The 20,369-nt window shown below is 36.2% G+C and overlaps 2 protein-coding genes across 3 annotated transcripts; one reads left to right on the top strand and one right to left on the bottom strand.

Moving 5' to 3' along the window:
- The first annotated feature begins 14,995 nt into the window (after positions 1 to 14,995).
- On the top strand, positions 14,996 to 16,395 carry LOC128921503 (uncharacterized). The gene is made up of 3 exons (XM_054229327.1): positions 14,996 to 15,224; positions 15,285 to 15,407; positions 15,482 to 16,395. The coding sequence occupies exons 1-3, from the start codon at positions 15,192 to 15,194 to the stop codon at positions 16,232 to 16,234; spliced, it is 909 nt and encodes a 302-aa protein (XP_054085302.1). The 5' UTR covers positions 14,996 to 15,191; the 3' UTR covers positions 16,235 to 16,395.
- LOC128921502 (putative nuclease HARBI1) lies at positions 16,377 to 17,935 on the bottom strand. Of its 2 annotated transcripts, XM_054229324.1 has the most exons (3): positions 17,691 to 17,935; positions 17,248 to 17,621; positions 16,377 to 17,182 (listed from the first exon to the last, which is right to left on the bottom strand). In XM_054229324.1, exons 1-3 carry the CDS (start codon positions 17,863 to 17,865, stop codon positions 16,424 to 16,426), a joined length of 1,308 nt encoding a protein of 435 aa, XP_054085299.1. In that variant the 5' UTR covers positions 17,866 to 17,935; the 3' UTR covers positions 16,377 to 16,423. The 2 variants fall into 2 exon arrangements, with proteins under 2 accessions (XP_054085299.1, XP_054085300.1); XM_054229325.1 differs by having other exon boundaries at positions 17,248 to 17,935.
- Between the last annotated feature and the right edge of the window lie 2,434 nt (positions 17,936 to 20,369).

Here is a 20,369-nt window from a genome sequence, read left to right as displayed (position 1 = left end):
TTGAAAACCCCACCAGAATGTCAATAGGTATGTAATAAGGGAGAAGCCTACCATAATAGTTGCAGTTGTTGCAGTGCAAAATTCGGGTTTCTTGCACATAATCTTAAGTAAGGTTAGTTGAACTCAAATTTTATTGTTTTTGTAATGTCAAAATATTTTTTATAGATGTTCCATACTTTATTACAATGAATAAAATCTCGAAGAAAGGATACAAAAACTTATGAATATTATACTGTTTAGCTACCCTGTAGGAATGTGTGACCCATTTGAAGTCTATAATTTTGAGGTATGGTATTTCAACGAATTCGAAATGCTTGATATTTAAAGTAAGTTGGACCTTATTCAAACTATGGTGTCAGGAACACTCTTTAGCTTCATGTTGCAACGATTGTAAATTGCGAACTTTCTCCGGATGATAATTGTCGAGATAATAAAATAATTAAATTAAATTTGTTTTGACTTACCTCGACTTGAATTAGATCCTTAGGTTATTATAATTCCGTTACAATTCTGATTGATGAATGTTACATTAATTGAACATGTTTAGAACTTTAGGAATACGCTAAGAGTGTGATAGTTGACAGATAAGTGGTTGGAGCCGAAATTAGAATGCTACTGGGTGCATCTACGTCAATTTCACTTAAAATACTAGCAATTTCCTAACTACCTTAGTATACAGTTTTATACAGAAGCAAACTCAATGAGTTACCAACAAATTTGAATATGCCTCAAAGTATGGATAAAACCATATACATATACACATGTGTTTGTTCAGGCAAGCATGAAAATCAAGTTGTAGAAATTGTTCAAGCTTGTGAAATTTTGTGTATAATTGACTTTTGCTTTGCCATACTTTCCTTGATTCCTTGAGTGAATCATTTGATTTGAAGAATTTTATGGCAAATTAAAGAGACGTGTTAATCATATGCAAATAAAACGAGAATTAATTGAGTTTCTAAAGAAAAGAAGAGGAGAAGCGAGTATAAAAGCGAGCAAATGTGAGAGTAAAAAAAAACAGAACATAACTGTTAATGGTGTCAATTGATATGTAATACATTTATTTCCAACCACTTGCACACACAAATGCTAAGTTTATATAATGCGAATTCACTCATTTAACCGCAAACTTCACTAATTGTATTTATAATATCCGGCAGCTAAGCGAACCGCTCTCCTTGCCACATATCCGCTGCTGTTTGACAGCAAATATATGTGTGTACCCGTACCCACTTGCGTGCCACACAGCCAGACAGCTGTCACGCAGGTGCTCACGCCCAACTGCTTCTGCGGCGTATGTTCATTATTTATATTTCACTTCGCTCCAATTAACTAGCAACACTCTCTTCACTCTGCACTCTCCACTTCCACTCTCATTCCCTCATTTTGTGATTTTAATTTTCGTTTTAAAATGTTTACCTTAATTAAAATTGTTTATGTTTGAGCGAGAGTGTGTGTGATTTTGAGCGCGGCAGAGAGAGTGAAAGAGTGTGAAGTGGAGATTCTTTCGGTTAGGCAGGTGGTAACAGCTGCACTTCAAACGGTACCCCTGGCGCTACTGCAATCTTCTCTCCTCTCGTCATAGACACAAACCGCAACTACTTTGGCTGCAACCTCATTTGCTCCAACTCACGCTTTTGTGAACGCGTGTGTATTTTCGTTGCCCTCCTTGACGCGAACGCAAATGGGCGGCTGAGCGGAATAATGAAGTCATTTCCGGTGCACTACCACTTCAACCGCCAACCACTCGCATCGGCAGTTGAGCGCGTGAGCGGCTGAGTCGCTGAAAAGTGACTGCTTCTTTAGCTGCGGCTGCGGTTGCTGTTTGCCAGCACTATTTGCACTTAACGGCGTGCTGTCGGGGGCCGAAAAGCCAGTTTGGACTGGGTTGGGCAGACGTGTTGTCGGTTTGTTGATGATGGCGACGGCCTAGTAGACACCTCATGCGTACCTGAGTATCGGCGTAATGGAGTGTGAATGTATGAGTGTGGGGCCTACTACGTATGTCCTTGTTGACTTAATCCCAACGGCGGCTCTCATCGTTATAAGCTCAGTTATCCCAAAATACTGAGCATGCATTTGATGTGCTTTCTAGATGTGATTATATTTAAATGTTTGAGCTGTTTACGTCATTTAGATGTTTTTAACAACAGTAAACAAATGTCCTATATACCGTCAGGGAGGGGTTATTTGGGAACTAAATTTTAGATTTTTTTTGAAGATACTTTTTGGAAATATGTACTTTGATTTGTGAAAATTTCGTTGACATACTGAATCTTCGCTAAGACCTACACAAGTTAAGTAGAAAGAGAAAGAGAGAGAAATGTTAGATATTTTAGTCCTCGTGTTCAATATATATGGGGCCTTAAAAACCTATGGTCCAATTTCGGCGATTTGTTAGAATGGGGCTGCCACACTATAAACATGGTATTTGTGCAAAGTTCTGCACCGATATCTTCACTAGTGCTTACTTTATATATTATAAAGTAAACGATTCAGATCGTCTTCAAAGTTCTGGTATATAGGAAGTAGGCGTGGTTGTGAAGCGATTTGAAGCGGTCGAGTAGTTCCTGAGATATGGTTTTTGACCCATAAGTGGGCGACGCCACGCCTATTTTCCATTTTGTAAAAAAAAGCTGAGTGCAACTTCCATCTGCCATTTCTTATGTGAAATTTAGTGTTTCTGACGTTGTTCGTTAGAGAATTAACCCACTTTTAGTAATTTTCAACCTAACCTTTGTATGGGAGGTGGGCGTGGTTATTATCCGATTACTTTCATTTTTGGACTGTATTAAGAAGTGGCTAAAAAAAAAACGACTGCAGAAAGTTTGGTTTATAAAGTCTATTTGGGGGCGGGGCCACGCCCTCCTCCCCAAAAAAATGCCCCTTCATAGTGCGATCCTTCATACCGAATGTTATATTCATAGCTTTATTTATGGCTTAGTTATGGCACTTTACGTGTTTTGGGTTTTCATCGTCATTTTGTGGGCGTGGCAGTGGTCCGATTTTACTCCTTTTCGAAAGCAACCTTCCTATGGTGCCAAGTTTCATCAAGATATCTTACTTTTTACTCAAGTTACAACTTGCTCAGACGGACGGACGGACGGACGGACAGACAGACATTCGGATTTGAACTCCACTCTTCACCCTGATCACTTATACCATATATCTAACTCGTTTAGTTTTGGGTGTTACAAACAACCGTTATGTGAACAAAACTATAAAACTCTCTTTACCAACTTTGTTGCGAGAGTATAAAAATGCTTGTCCTGTAAAGGTTGTATTTAGCAGAGGTCGCTGCGATTATAGTGGCAGTGGACGCACTGCTCCGTATGGTGACCTCTTTTAGAGAGGTATGTATTCACTCCGACGGCAGGGCGGCAATACTGGCATTGGATTCGATGACGGTACGCTCTGTGCTAGTTAAGGAGTGTCTTAAATCCTTATCAATAGCTTCTAGCTATTTTGAGATCCGACTAGTGTGGGTACCCGGACACCGCGGGATCGTTGGTAACTGTATAGTGGACAAGCTTGCCAGGGAGGGTACCCTAGCTACATTGACGTCGGAATGGGAGCGTATTGGTAGTCCATGGTCCACCTGCGCAAGAGCGCTGGACATGCAGACTACGCATGAGCTCGTCAAACGCTGGTCAACTACCAGTACTTGTGCAGTGGCGAGGTCCTTTTGGCCCTCTGTGGAACGTAAGCTGTCCTTTCAACTGCTTTCTCTGGACAGGGTCCATCTTAGCGTCATCATGGGTGTGCTTACTGGACACTGTCCAATGGGTACCCATGCGGTGACACTTGGGATCGTGACAGATGCAAGTTGCCAAAGCTGTATGGAGGAAGGCGAGATGGAATCATCTAAGCATTTCCTTCTTCATTGTCCAGCTTTTGCCAGACTGAGGTTGAAACACCTCGGAAGGCCCTTTTTCGGCGATCCTAGCGAATTGGCTAGAATCGATTTTAGCCGTCTTAAGAAATTTGTATCGGATTCAAAGCGTTTTGCTGAATCCTAAAGGTCTTTGATCCACAGGGAGTTTTATTGGTACCACAATGGACAGCGCCAAGGCTGTCTAAGTGAGATCTTCTGTTTTTACAGAGATCTGCCGACTAACCTAACCTAATCTAAAGGTTGTATTTCGAGCGCTTCGCTCAACTTATTGTCAACATAATTGGCCTACTGAGCGTACCATTCGCAACACCATCACCCATTTTGAGACCCCTCATTCGTTATTGAATAATATTCAACCGAATATACCCCATCCAGTACGCAGTGAAGAGAATATAGCAGCCGTAGCTGAGAGTGTACACGAAGACCGTGTGGAGTCGATTCGGCGCCGTTCGCAGCAACTCGGACTGACGTATGGAACGACTTGTCGCATTTCACGTCGAGATCTTAAATTGGAAGCGTTCAAAATACAGCTTGCGCTAGAACCAAGAATTCCGAAGTTTTCGAGCTCAATTATATTCAGCCATGAGGCTCAATGCCGTATTTGGGACGAAGAGCAACCTGAAGAGATTCAAGAGCTGCATTCCATGTGGTTTGTGGGCCGTTGGAATCATGGCTGCAAATTTCTTCAAAAATGATGCCGGTGAGAACGTAACCGTCAATAGCGACATGATAATCAACTATTTGATGCCTGAAAATGAAGCACATGATCTCGGCAGCATTTGGTTTGAGCAAAACGGTGCCACTTGGATTTATGGAGAGAACACTTCGGTGAGCAGATAATTTCACGTTTTGGGCCAGTCGATTGGCCACAAAGATCGTGAGATATCATATCGTTAGACTTTTTCCTGTTGGGATACATATTTAAAACTAAATGTTTGCAGACAATCCCGATCGATTCAGGCCTTGAAGCAAAATATCCCGCATGTTATTCGTCAGATACCAGTCGAAATGCTCGACCGCTGTAATCGAAATTGGACTTAGCGGATGGACCATCTGAGACGTAACCGTGGCCAACATTTGAAAGTGAGAATCTTAAAACAATAAATGCCAAAGAATGTTTTTTCGATTGATTCCCCATTAAATTTAAATTTTATGTGGTTTCTTCTTTAAAAAAGTAAGGAACCTCGAAAATCACCCTTTACAAGCGTGCTGAGCATATAATAGAAATCGGCGAAATCATTGGATGAAATTGTGTGAGTAATAGAATATAAATTGACGTTGACAAGATAGAAGGAAGACTATTGTAGATAAATTATGAACACAAGGTATTGAAATTCCAGCAGATGTGGTTCACGGAAAAGGGTGGGTTTTTAGTACAAACAATGCAATATCTTTCGTCATAGTTGAAAGGTAGTTTTATAGGAATTGTAGGCAAAAAGGTTCATTCCATCTTGAACAAACGAAAGTTTTTATCAAAAGAATTTCTAAAAAGAAATTTCGAGGACGAAATGTGCACAAAGAGAACTTTTTTGTCGATTATACACCAAACAATTTTCATTCCTGAATGAAGTAGTGGAAAGAGTGGAGGACATAAAATACTAGTGCGGAAAAAGTAGTCCATTCGCAACTCTCCATCTAATCCCATCTAATCTAAGTTTATGACATAGCTTTGATTTGTCAAACTCAAGTTTATCGCCGTTTTTTAATTAATATGTCATGTCAATAAGCTCAACTCAACCTGGTCTTTACTTAACGAGTACCGTTGTTATTAAAATTTCGGTTTCAAAGTAAAAGTGTCATACACAAATTAGCTTAAAAGTGTAAACTAAACATCCGAAATTAAGCATACTTCCCCAACCTGCTAATTAGATGAACTTTTAAGCAAAATTTGAACAAAACGAGCGAAAGAAAAAAATGGCAGCAAATGAAAATCATCAGCGTAATGCAGTGAGGGAATTCAACTCAGCTCAAAGCGAGGCAAGTTGTGTGATTGAGTAAGTTGTGCAATTTCGCAAAGTAGACGCAAAAGGTGGCAAGGCTGTGCACACACACACCTGCATGCTGCACGCTGTACAAAAGTCACTGTGGGCATGCGCAGCGCACTTCGGTAAACACTTTCAAATTGACGCCGGATGGCGGGTGGCGGAGGAGGCAAGACGATAACAATCTTATGCCGCCAGCAAACAGCAGAGCGAAGTTGTTGCACTTATGCTTTCGACTAATAGTATAAATATATGCATGGATGGTAGGAAAAATTATAAGTTTGTCTTATGCGGCGAGTTCATTTCGGTTGGGTAACGAACGGGTGCCACAAAGTTCTGCATTCGCAAGAGCCGCGAAAACGCCTAAAGGTGTGCAATAGTCAACACACGGGAAACCGTAAAAACCAACAAACTCACGGCGGCACTCGAAAAATAAAAAAGGCGCAAACGGCTCAGCGTACGCTCCAGTCAAAAACTCGTGCGACCTGCTGCATGCCGCGCGCAACTTGCAACTTTTGCGGCAGGCAAAGTTTCGTTTGTTCTTCGGCTTCTTTTTTTGGCAGTTCTTTGTATTTGTATTCTTTGCAAAATGTGTCACTGACAATTTCGAAATTTTCCAGTGAAGCCGCGGGCAAATGGCAACTATGTGCAATGTTTGGCGAAAAAACGCAGCAAGCCAACTGAGAGGCAAGCGATCCGAGAGTTTAGAGGAAATTGCACAGCCCCAAATGGGAATTTGCGCACACACACAGAAAAGGTGTTATGAGCGGCTGACGCGCAGTTGTTGCAAGCAAAGCGCCGGAAAGGCGGAGAAATTGAAGAAGAGTATTAAGGCGGAGAGTAATGTATGTTTAGCTCCTTTCTTTGCAATACGCCAAGTACTCCACAAATTATGATTGGCAAGGAAGAAATGTATTCCTGCAACATGAATGAGTTACTTACCATTATAAGTGTGCTACTTTGAACCCATTTTGATCTCAAAGGCAAACCACTAAGGTTTTGTCACAGTTGGGTTAAGCTTTAAGAGTTAAGCTAAGAGAGTGAATCAAGGAAATATGGTATAGACTATTCTCTTCATGCCCAGATGTTACAAATGATAATTGGTCGAAATCGGTTAACAACCACGCCTACGTCCCATATAATACAAATGTGAATTCCGTCTGATTCTTACACTTTACAATACACAAACCATTGAATAACCAATGAAGTTTTCGTAATTAAAATTTCTTTAAAAAATCACCTTCAATGCATTTCCATATTTAAAATTGTCAAAATCGGACAATAATTATCGGACAATGCCAAGATACCGAGCATGACGACTTAGGTATTAATATTATATATGTTTTTTTCCCATAGTTCCTAGATGGAACAGAGGGCATAGTGCTTGTGGCTAATTCTTTTTACTGAAAATATCGGTAAATGTATTAAAAATTGCTGGCCCTAGTTCCCATATACCCTATATTATGGTTTTTCAACTTCGGATGGGCTTAATACTGTATATGTCGGGTAAATATATGAGATATCTCAAAAAGTGAACGTGTAACCTTGGATAAGGTATAGCTTTGTAGGGAAAAGGAACCGGTCTAGGAATTTTACCCCAGCCGTCATATTCTATATGCATTTAATGATTTCGAATTTCAAGTAATGTGCTAAGTTATATATTTGTTCCTGTTACTCCTGCAAGGAGCATAGGGTCTCAAGTTACGAGTGTTTAATTTATTTGTAGAGTTGTTTACAATGAATTTGTCAGGTTATTGGAAAGCAACTTTGCTTCCGCTGTTTTCCAATAGATGTGTCTAGGGTCAAGCACTGGTCGACTAAATTGATTATCGATCTTGGACATTTGTGTCAACATTAACCCAACAAAATATTTGTAGAGATCTGTTTGCATCCCAAAAATATTCTCAAAACTGAAAATGTCACTTTGTGAGCCGAATTCTCGACATTTGCACGGAATACGCATGCTGCCAGAAAGATGGTCAAAAGTAGTAGCTAGCGACGGCCAATATTTTGAATAACATTTTTGTAAAGCCTTAAATTTACAAAAAATTAAGAATGGAGCACGGAAATAATATATATTTGGCGTGATATATTGAAAGTAGGCGTGAGATTGAAAGTTAAAATGTCAGTTTTGTATACCCAATTCACTGAACAGAATTGGCCACATATCGTCAAAATCAGAGCTGAGTAATTGCACTGTTTGTGATTTTTTTGTAATATCTGCTTGAAAGCCACAATTGCCCAATTAACAATAGTCCTATTAAGTCAATTTGCAAAATCAATCTGTTTCCTTACAACTTGAATCTATTACTAATAAATTTTTCTTTTTTGACCAAAATATGGCATTTCTTCTATCCTTTACGTGGGCAGACAAATTTGAATGTTGTTATATAATAAGACAACAGTTTAATAACAGCTAAGAAAACTCTACAAGTATCTACATACAAAATAAAAAAAAATTTGCTATAGTTATCGTTTAACCTACACGTTAAACTTGAAATTAATGGCCCGTTTCTTTGTGGTAGTTTATTCGCTTACGTATCTAAGGAATGGCATTTCGAACAAAGCGAATGTGAATTCTTTGCAATGTAAATAAGCCTTAAACAATGTATAAGCATAATATTAATTTAAATTCTTTCATAAGTTCTTTATATACTTATAAATACCATTTAATAAAGGTATATGCGCACAAATCCATATCATACGTATATAAGTGTATGTATAGTTATGAAAATTCTAAATCATTTACTTTACAATATAAACACAGTTTTGCACTCGATAGCGAAGTCGGCTTGGATACAGTCACCAGTTCTTCATATAATATACACACAGAGGTAGTCAAAATTATTTACACATCGGGCGTTTTTTTACATGTTTCACACAAAAAGCTTTCGCTTGTTGTTGTTGTTGTCGCAGGGTAACAAAATGCTATGTTGTTGTAAACCTTGATCTATTCCGGAGCGAATGAAGTCAGAATAGCTAGAAATTTGGCGGAGATATAAGCAAATCAACTGAAGACTCGCAGTAGTCAAAAATATTTACATAGATTTTTTTTGCGTCAAAAGTATTTAAATACAACTTGAAATGAATTATCCTATTATTTTTTAATGATAATTATTTTATTTTTAATGTTTAGTCTAAGTTACTATTCTAAGACGATAAATTCATAATTGGTTACATCGTCTTTGGCATCAATAACAGCCTATTTTATGGTCCGAATTGATTCAACACATTTGGGCGCTAAGCTAACTGTTAAATTAGACCAAATGTCGATAATTTCGGCGTTTTCGGTTATTATATCAATTGATCTCTGATATTTAACGAAACCCCAAATATTTTCAATAAAGTTTAGGTCGGGGCTCTGCGGAGGTCAACTTTGCTTCACTTAAAAGTTTTGTTGGTAACGATCCTTTATGAAATGGAGCATTGTCCTGTTGTAAAATGTGGTCAATAGTTGGAAAAGGCCGACTAATTACCACAATGGCATGGTCATGTGAATTCTGATAAATCCGGATGATTTAGGGTCCCTAAATAAATACCAAATCACCAGAACTTAAGTAAGGAAAACTTCCCCAAAAAATCATAATGTCACCTCTGACTCTGTTTAGCACCTAAACTGCATTATTCTTCTTCTCACGTGGTCAATGCATAAAACGTTTACTAAAGAAATTTAGCCTAATTTTTTTTTACTAAGAATACTTAGCCTTATCTGCCCACGACAGGCTTTAGGATGCAATCTATGTGAAATGAGAGGAATCGGATCGGTTTTGGAAATATTGACCACTTTATGCACAACGTAGGCATTAACGTTTATGTTAATTTTTTTAAAGTCCTGAGCAGTGTAGCATCATTGACTGTTCATGCAATATGCTGATTCGATGGTGCTGCAATATTAAGAGGACTAATTGTGGGATTTTGTATGACAGTTCCTACTAATCTTCTACATTATCTTCGAGTTATCACATGTTTCTGCCCAGTTCTCTTTAAAGTATCCTTGCAATTGTTCGTCTCCTTCTTTTTAATAACATTATAAACAGTATTCCTTTAAATTCTATAAATTTTTTATTAAATCCGAAGCCGAAACCCCAGTCTTAAACTTAGTAACAGTCTCCGATTTAGTTATAATCCTTAATTCCTTTGGTTTCTGCATTTTATTTACCAATTTTTATATTTTAAGGCTGAGTTAGTTTGTTTTAAAAGCCAAAGAATCCAATTACTACTTTTGCTCAAACTAAATCCAAGGATAAAGGCTAAATCGCCGTGTGTAAATACTTTTGACTACTGCGAGTATGTAATTCATTTGCTTATATCTCCGCCATATTTCTAGCAATTCTTGCCAAACTGACTTCATTCTCTCAGGAATAGATCAAGCTTTACAACAACATAGCATTTTGTTACCCTGCGACAACAACAACAACAAGCGAGTGCTTTTTGTGTGAAACTTGTATAAAAACGTTCGATGTGTAAATAATTTTAACTACCTCTGTATATACAGAATGTGTATGTATATATTGCGTGTTATTATTGAGATTATAAGACTTTTTTGACCTGCACCCTGTATATACATACATGTAAAGCTTGAGATAAACTGCAAACTGCTCAATTTAATTTAAATATTTTTATTCCGACGAAATTTCATATTTTCGTTAACTTCTTGTTTACTTATGTCCTCGAAGATTAAATATATATTTATTGAATGGATTTCTTTGTTATGCAATATTCTTATATTTTCGTTGAGGTATATAGGTATCTATGCGTGTTTGTGTTAGCCATGTAGATTTGTGCATCTGCTGAATATTTCAATTAAAAATGCAATTTCGTAGTTTAATTCAAAATAAAACAAAAATTGTTGGTCAAATAAAATGACATAAGAAAAATTCAAAACAAAAAAAAAAATAAAATTTAATAAGATCATAAAATCAAATCAAAATATTATAAATAAATTAAATGCACAGGATTTTCATAATCAAATTATGCTATATTGAATGGATAAATTAAAATTCAACCATGATGAAATTCATAAAATTGTTTTTGCTAAACTTGGGAGAGAGTATTACTTTATGAGTTACCTATTACTAAATTGTCTCTCTTTTCTTTAATGTTACACAAAACTGGTAGGTTATACGTCTGTATCAAGCGAAAATACTATGTGTGAGGGGAAACTTAACTTCGGCTAACATACCTAGCCTACATCGATCGATGAGAAAATTAGGATTTAGGAATCAGCGATTAAAAATTTAAAGATTAAATATTTGTAAGTTCACAAATATGACAACTGATAAAGGATAAGAGATTTGAAGAAAAACTGAATGATTAGGAAAAAATCGTCTGGAAATGTTTTGTGAACGTTGTTCTAGGAAACCGTAAATCAACTTATAATGTCATATAAAGCTTTGGGGAGTAGTATGTCCTTAAAAATACATGTGTTGGCCTCTGAACTCGATTTCTTTCTGAAAAATTGGAGTGCTGTGATTGACGAACAAAGCGAGATGTTCCATCAGAACATTTCCTTAATCGTGAAGCGCTAGCAAGAGATATAGAGCACAGGCATGCTACCAGATTATTCTTGGAGACTTAAAAAAGAACTTTCAGGAGCCAAATATCCACGAAAATCATATGTATTTTTGTACTTTCTAAGAAGATATTTTTCTTTACATATTATTGCTTAGTGGCCCGAGAGCATTCAAAATTTGATATGCCCGTGTTAAAAAACTTTCTTTATCTAAATAAAATGCCTGAAAAAGTTGAAGCTGATTTGAGAATAATTGATGGACTTAAAAGTTGGTTAAAGGTGAACAAAAAAGATTTTATTTTAAATTTTTGATGTTTTTTTATTGCACACACAATTATTGGAATTGTAAATTTGGTATTTGGATTCAAGTTTAGAAAACATTAGAAGCTTTATGATAATTTATTCAATGATGATTTTGTATGTGATGGATATTTTTTTCGGTAAGACTCGATAACCTGCAATATAAACTGAGCTTCTTCTTCATGGCGTGTTAAAATGCGGATCTTTCATAAATTTAACTCCACGTTCTCCAGCATCATTAACAACAAATATATCAGTTTGATATTCCTCATTGTCCTTCCCCACAGCTGGGTCTAAATCAAAAAAGTCAGTCTGAAGTTCGAAATTGATCAAAAGACTCTTTGCTTTATACGAGACAACATCGAATAAGTCACAAGCCAACATATCCTGTAAATTTGGACATGTATGGTATTTGATAAAATTTATAGCAGGAACCTTCGCTGTTAAACGGTTCCCATGTGCGAAAAGCGCCACCATTATCACCAAGGAATGTAATCGTATGCTCCAAGAGTTCTTCATAATCACCACGTATCTGAATCTGTTTGAGCTGATTTCGAAAAAACTTTTTGATCTGCTCGCATTCATCGGCGGAAATTTTCACTTTAACAATTGGATCATCGAGGCCACTACTGAATGGATCTCGTTTCATGTTGCCCCATGAGTCAGCGATCCTGTTGAAAATGAGAGTTTCTGGTTAACTGCTTTTACCGTACTTCTTCTCAAAGACATTTTTCAGGAGAATTTCATAGATTTGATGACGTAATGCAAGATTGATGAGTTTTGACCTAGAAGGTCATCCAAAAGAATACAAGCACCTTTTTCAAGGCCAGTATTTGATGATGTAGTATCAAAGCTCGAGGCTACAACTTTTTCAGAAATTTCCCATTCTAATAAAGTATTGTGAACAGCTTCAGCGATGTTTTTTTTCGGTGCCTGATTCGATTTTGGGAGCATGTAGAAACTTCGCCGTTCCACTGTAGCTCACGAGAACTGCTTTACGATCCACATTTGATCTGCCGACTTAATCGGGTAAATTTTTTCCGTCCCAGTGAACCACTAAACGATCGTTGGTACCTTATCTTCCTCATTCCTCATCATCGTTAAAATATCAGCAACCGCAATATCAAAAAAATCGTCTAACGTATCCACGAAAACATCAATTTTTTCATTCCAGCTTTCATTTTCTCCACTCTCACTTTATTGAAGTTTTTCCAATCTTCGTACAATTTAAGTAGCTTTTCCGCACATTTATGAGAATCTCGAGTTGGTATATGAGCTTGTTGCCAAAATATAAAAACAGCGTCAATCGTTAGTCTTGCACTTTCTTTCGAGGTTAGTTTTACAAAACGCATATTGTATAAAAACACTTCCAAAACTTGCCTATTTGACTGTTACTTAGCTCCCACAATTTCATGTGATACATGCCCAATAAAAGCAATTTGTCATTGTTTTTCATCGGTTTTACGTGTTTTCACCGACATATCTGATAAATCCGATACTTTCGCCATTTTCAAAGTAAGATAACGTCAATTTCGAATATATTACCTGTTAAACACGAGATCAAATCACAAGAGAAAGGGAGATATAGTGATATAAGATTCTTTAACAACAAACTCGTAAATATCTTGAAAGGCTAATGACACTATTTGGCAGCCTCTCTACGATTGTGCACGAATACTTCCGAAGATATCCGAATTTACAATGTCTTTTGACAGAAATAGTGACAGTTGGTTGGAACACGATTCTCTTAAGCGATCGATCCAGGAATTGACTCCAATTTGGAAATCGCATGCGAGTCTATCCTTTAGGAAATCTATTCCAAAATCGAACAGAATTTTGTTTTTGTAATTTAATCAATATTATAATTACCAAATATAAGTTATTGATTAAAATAATTATTCAACTATATTTATACATACATAAAGGAAACTTTCTTGTGAAGAAATTAAAAAAAACACAAAATAAAATTTGCATTATCTAATTTAAATCAATTTTTGGGTCCATCAATTATTCACAGATCAACTTCAAACTTTGCTGGTGGCGTTTTTAGATGAAAAAGATATTTTTTGGGGCCGGCGCTTATTGATATCATATGATGTTACAAAAATGGCCAGGCTAATATGTACCCTGGTCCTAATCGTGTTTGTTAGTATTGTATGTTTTCTATAGTTTTTAAGCCAATCTTCTATTTTTAAATTTAAAGCGGAATTTTAAAGATACCAACTACAATATATTATATTAAAATTTTATTTATGTACATAAATGTCCAAGCGATCCTTTATTTGAAACATAATCCATATGAATATTCGAATGCTCCATTTTCATTTATACTACTTTAAAATGGCAAACAAACTGACCAACTGTTATTCACTTTTGATTTTGTTTATAAAGTGATACTTGAAGTGCCGTGGATGTATGAATGTAATTGGCGTGGGAACCGCCTAGGTGTGAATGTAGTATACACGTATACACGTATATTACTTATATGTTATATATATAACCAACTTGTCTTCGATATTGTGTTTTGAAGTGTATGATGGATAACAACATGACAACAAGATTGTTTGACCTCAAATGCTTATATAATGTATGTATGTGGGCGAATAACTAGTTATAAACTACTTTGTTATAGTAGTTATAGTAGTCTCCGCAAGTCTAACTGAACAGGCGACTGTTATTTTTCCTACAACCGACTTTTATGTTTCAGATTTCTGTCAGAAAAAGAAAACTTCAAACAGTTAAAAAAATAGGCATAGAACTTCTAAGTGGGATTGTGTAGAAGATAAAATAATCCATTTTTATTAGTCTGAAATTTGATGTTTATTTATGAAACTGTATTTGAGGCAGGCTTTTGTGTTTGTAAACAAGTACAAGTGACTAGTTTAAAGCTACAGGGCAGAGTTAGTACTCGCAGATATCTAAGTAAATTGTTCTGAAATTTTGATCTACTTTCCAACATTCAGAGTGACCTCAGCTCCTTCATCAATGAACAAAGAAATATCGCGCCAAAAATACATAATGAGAAAATTTTAAAAAAGGTTTTGTCGATAAAATATTTTAGCCTAAATCATAGGTTTTTTAAATAATACTAAAGCTCTTGGGAAAGCTTGAGATCCAAATTTGAGACTTCAGTGTAAATAAGAAATGTCCATTTGTACACATATTCAAATAAAGTTAACGAGCAAGCAGTATACACATGGTTAACGGTAAAGCTAACGGTTAGCAATGTGTATATAATGTCAGTTCGCTTTGGAAATTATTATGTAAAAGCTAAGCTTCACTTGGTATACATACCCATGTTTATACATCCATATAATAAGGGTATTCGTTTAAACGTGTAAAAGCCCCGTAAACCTCTTAAACCGTGTATATTTACGAATGCGTAAAAATCTGGCAGCAACTTATATGGAAATTCATTTAAACACATTACGCACCAATGTCAGTGTGTAAAGAACACTTGTAAATTTACGATATTGCAAAAGCAACCCTACCAAACGACCAGCTGATGAATATTATTGTGAAAATTAAAATGGAAAAGGTAAGAATGAAACTCGGAACATAAATTTTATTTAATTGTTGCAATTGTTTTATATTTCAGGATAAAAAGTTAAAGCAAAAGCGTCTACGGCTGAAACCGTCCCATCGCTGGACAGAGTCGCAGTCCCTGCAGCTGTTGCAAGCAGTATCCGACGCAATTAAAGATAGTCCAGAATCTTTTGAGGTAAGGGTTTTAGAAAAGTGAAAATGTTTAGGTACATATGTTTGTTTTAACACGAATTTACGCATATCTTCCAGAAACCGACCTCCCAAAGGTTTTACGAAAAATTGCAGCAAAATACACCGGCACTTCAATCTGTCGTTTGCGTAGCTATGAAAAGCAAAATGAGGTATCTCAAAGCGTTGTACGTTGCCGCGGCAGCCTGGAAAAACAAAACTGGGTCTGGACTACTCGCTAATGGTGACGAGTCAAGCGTATCAGCGCATGTCAACAAAATTTGTCCCAACTTTGACTTACTGGAAGTTATCTTCGGGCAACGCAAAAATGTAAATCCCGGAGTAATTTTTGAAAGCACTGACAGCATTGAAGTACTGGCTGATTCCCCTTGTGCTGATAGTTCGTTAAACGATACCATCGATTCCTACGACTTGTGTGCGCTCGATTGTGAGGATTTAGTTGACCCAATATTACCTATAAGTATAAGTAGCGATTGCAGTGCCGCCGCCGCGGCAACTTCTACACCACAAAGTTCGTTGGACTTTAGAAGTTCAACAAAAAAACCAAAAAGAAAGAGTGAAGCCCCGTTCAATAAATTGATTTTTATTCAGGAGAAAAGGTTGGAATTAGAAGTTAAGAAAATAGAATTAGAAAAAGAAAAAGAAAAGAATGAGGTCGAGTTGAAAAGAATTGAACTGAATAATCAATTAGAAATGAAAAGAATTGAAACTGAATCAGAAAAAGAAACCAAACTGGAAATTGAAAAACTGAAACTTGCTAGTGAAGAACGCATTAAAATGTTTGAAATAGAGTTAAAGTTAAAATCAAAATAAATGTGAAACTTTAAGAGATTTCACATGGTACTTTTTTCGCAAATTTAAAAGATCTCATAGCAAAATACATGTATATTTGAATGTAACTAAATGTTAATAGGCACAGAAGCACTTTTTATTTTTCTGTAAATAAAAGCATATATTAATGGATTTTAAAGATATGTAAACATGAGTTTCAATACTTTATTTTTAAGTTTCCATTAGTGATAACAATGAAAGGCGCTTAGATGCACCTTCAACTGTTGGTAAGTTTTGATCCCCAGGCTCGTCGACTTCACTGTTTTCACTAATGCTTTCTTCGTCAACATCAAAACCACCGTCGTTTTCTTTTAATATAATATTGTGCAATATCGCACAAACTAATATCCACCGGCATGCAAACTTTACCGAATTATCACTCTTTATTTGAATTTTGAGTTCTTTCAAGCTATTAAAACGTTCTTTCAATAAACCAAAGCAATGCTCAATTCTAATTCGGTACTGGCTGAACGTTCTGTTGAACAGAATTCGTTGATTCAAGGTGCCTTCCGTTGCGTTTATTCTAAAAGGAGTAATAAGGGTCGAAGTTAATTTATATGCACTGTCTGCAGCTAACCACTCTGATCCTGTTAGCATTTCAGTGGCGTTTGTGGATAGCTCGCAATTGTTGTATATCCTAGCGTCGTGAACACTACCGGGATACCCCAATACCATATGACGAATTACTAGTTTGTGGTCACACACACATTGAGCCTTAAGTGAATATATATGCTTGCGAGAAAAATATGCTTCGCAATCTACAGTGGGTTTTTCCGCCAATTTTATCTCCGTTCCATCTACGTAGCCAACACAATGTGGTAGCTCACTGAGTGTTTGAACAACTAAAGCTCTACGCTCTACAGGGTCCGGCCAAAACAGAAACTGAGTTTTCCTTTTAATAATTGCATCAAATACCCTGTTGGTCATGACCTATTGAGAAATTTAAAATACAGCTGAAACACAAATTTTAACCGATACATATGTAAATAGCTCACCTGTATTACTCCACCATCGCTAATACCAAACAAACTAGCAATTTTAGTAATTGTTGCTCCTTCTCCACATGAACCCAGTCGGTACATTACTACAGCCAATTGAATTTGGATAGGAAACTGTTTACATGAACGTGGACCATTGAACACTTCGTCATCCTTTATCAGATCAATGATAAAATCAAATGTGGTTTTGCTGACTCGCACAATTTCTCGAAACCTGTTTTCATCCAAATGCGGTAATACATCTATTAAAAAGTTGGGTGATTTTGGGACAGAATGATGAACAAATGTAGATCCATATCTAAAATATGCAGCAGCTGCCAATGCAAAGCTAAAGTCTTCCATAATTTCATCTTCCTTTTTGCGTTGGATTTCTGAAATCATTTATATATTTATGTATATATGCGCCTTTAAAAAATGTAGCATTGACGCAAAACAATTACCGTCATGTTTTCCAAACAGCTCCAACATTAACAAATCAAATACTAGTGATTTTTCGCAAAGTTGAATAAATTTTGCTTTTTCGCTAACTTTCGGCATTTTAATATTTTGACACCCAAACAGCTGTTTAATACATAAATAAGTGGCATTTACACAAAGAATTTGAAGTGCGTTCATGTAACACACTGCGTATTTGCATAAATTTATGCGATGGGTAACATTACACGTTTAAACGAATACCCTTAATATATATTCATATGTAAACTCGAATGCATTTATGTCTGTACATCTGTGGGTAACGCTGTGTAAGATAACTTCCTGCTTTACTAATTGCTATTTGTATTATTATGGTAATAAACAGTTGGTTTCATATTGTTTTTGCTAACACTCTAATTGTTGTTGCAACATTAGTTGGGCCCGGATCATGAATTCTCCTCCGAGTCATTAAGAGCACTCCGAACTTGCTTCCCTACACATAATCACTTGTTGAGGTCATTTGTTGTCTAAAATGTACTTGTGTATGCATGTACTCACACGCAAACATACAAACACATATACATACATACATATGTATTTGCGGTTAGACAAAACTATTTTTGTTAAAAGCAAAAGTTTGGCAGAAGTGCGATATTATTGCCCTGCAGCGCAGAGATGCTTTGTGTATACATATATATGCATAGACACATATACAGTTACAATAATGTATAAATATATGTATATTTCAAGAGTTTTTGAGAAGCTTTTTGCTCAAACACCAAATGTTTACGTTTTTAATACTTTTTGCTATGTTCGCAACGAAATAAAGCCACGTTAGGCAGACGTTGGGATTCAAGCTGTTGCCAGACCGTCCGCAAAAACATTTGTTAGACCAGCTGCACAGGTGTATGCGACTTGGTTAAGGGTCACAATTAAGTAGACATTGACAGCAATAACCACAAATTACGCCCGCACACACACATACACAGTGCTAAGTTAGTTATGTCCAGTTGTGATAACTTAAAAGTCGTGTTTCCGCAAACCCAAAACTCAGCGAGTGGACTCTGCCTACTCGAATGTTGTCCAACAATTAAATAATGTCACCTGTGGGCAATTCCCCTCGAATCCTTCGTTCAAATGCATACATGTGTATCTGTAAGTTTCTACACGTGTCCGTTTGTATGTATGGTTCAGACGTTTAGAGTCTTCTTGACATAAGCTGGGAAATATACGAGTATTTGGTGTGTGAAGAGGCATTAAATGAATGAAAGTGAGTGCGATAACAAATTGGCCGAATTATTTCGGCATATGTAAGAATACGCAAGCACTGTGTAAATAAAACATAACGAGATGTAATGTATACTAAATATACTCGCATTTAATGAAAAATATAAAAAACTCAGCCGTTGGTCCCATGACATGTCCGAAAAAAGGTCTTGCCGTGGACAGCATAACTCATTATTGGTTCATTGGTTGAAATTTCGACAGATTTTGATTTGATTTGATTTCTTAAATAAATCTTTGCTAGATAATGTTATTTCAAAGATGTGTGCAAAATAGCTTCATAAATTTTCGAGATATCGTGTCCACCGATTTAAAAAATTGAGTTTTGAGATAAACGCGTTTAAAGTTTTACATTCAAACTGACGTGGCCTGATGGGCGGTATTTCTCAAGGATCTATTTCTTAGAATTTTACTCGGATTGATTTGATAGTTTTGGATAATTTTTGAAATTTTGAAATCCACCTAACCCTTTACGAGTAAGTCTATTTGAAAATGTATAAATTATGTATCGTATTCGTTTAGGAAATGTATGCAGTAAAGGTAGGGTACAGCTAGAACACACAGATGATATACAGTATTTGTGTAAAGTTATCTTCAACGGTTCCTTTTGTATATAATATTATAAAGTGAACGAATCAGATGTAATTCAAAATTGAGTTATATGGGTGGGAAGTTGGCGTGCTGTGAACCGATTTCGCCCATATTCCACCAGTGTCTTCAGGGTGTCAAGAAAATATTATATACCGAATTTCATTGAAATCTGTTGAGTAGTTCTTGAGATATGGTTTTTGACCCATAAGTGGGCGACGCCACGCCCATTTTCCATTTTGTAAAAAAATCTTAGTGCAGCTTCCTTCTGCCATTTCTTATGCAAAAGTTAGTGTTTCTGACGTTTTTCGTTAGTGAGTTAACTCACTTTTAGTAATTTTCAACATAACCTTTGTATGGAAGGTAGGCGTGGTTATTATCCGTTTCTAAAAGAAACGACTGTTGAAAGTTTGGTTTATTCCTAATATATAACCCCATATCTAACTCTTTGTTTTCTTTGTGATACAAACAACCGTTATGTGAACAAAAATATAAAACTCTGTGCAACATGTTGCGAGAGTATAATGACGGGGATAGACAAAGTTTGTCGTTTAATTCTTAACATTACGACAGAAACACTGTCTGGAAGGAATTCAGTTTTTGTTTCTAAACACGAACTAATTGAGTCAATAAAATATGTTTCAGAGATGTTCAGTAACGATAAATAATTTAAAAAAATCAAAACCTTGACCTTTGCATAATTTCTGGCTTCTTGATTAGGTAAAACTGATTCTACATCTTAACATAAATGGAATATCTACTGTGATGAGAATCTGTCTGACATTAGGGTTGGTAGAGCAGCTGAACATATCCAACATTTGCATATTGATCTG

This window comes from Zeugodacus cucurbitae, chromosome 4, assembly GCF_028554725.1.
Source record: "Zeugodacus cucurbitae isolate PBARC_wt_2022May chromosome 4, idZeuCucr1.2, whole genome shotgun sequence".
Classification (NCBI taxonomy): Eukaryota; Metazoa; Arthropoda; class Insecta; order Diptera; family Tephritidae; genus Zeugodacus; species Zeugodacus cucurbitae.
The sequence above is the reverse complement of the archived record's forward strand: the minus strand, read 5'-3'. Positions and strand labels throughout refer to the sequence as shown.

Bases quoted from the DNA above. Each gene is read 5' to 3' on its own strand.
- LOC128921503 (XM_054229327.1), top strand. From the start codon at position 15,192: ATGAATATTATTGTGAAAATTAAAATGGAAAAG. The intron at 15,225-15,284 runs GTAAGAATGAAA...TTTATATTTCAG, and splicing joins TGAAAATTAAAATGGAAAAG to GATAAAAAGTTAAAGCAAAA. The intron at 15,408-15,481 runs GTAAGGGTTTTA...CATATCTTCCAG, and splicing joins ATAGTCCAGAATCTTTTGAG to AAACCGACCTCCCAAAGGTT.
- LOC128921502 (XM_054229324.1), bottom strand. From the start codon at position 17,865: ATGAACGCACTTCAAATTCTTTGTGTAAATGCCACTTATTTATGTATT. The intron at 17,622-17,690 runs GTAATTGTTTTG...AAATGATTTCAG, and splicing joins GCTGTTTGGAAAACATGACG to AAATCCAACGCAAAAAGGAA. The intron at 17,183-17,247 runs GTGAGCTATTTA...ATTTCTCAATAG, and splicing joins GCGATGGTGGAGTAATACAG to GTCATGACCAACAGGGTATT.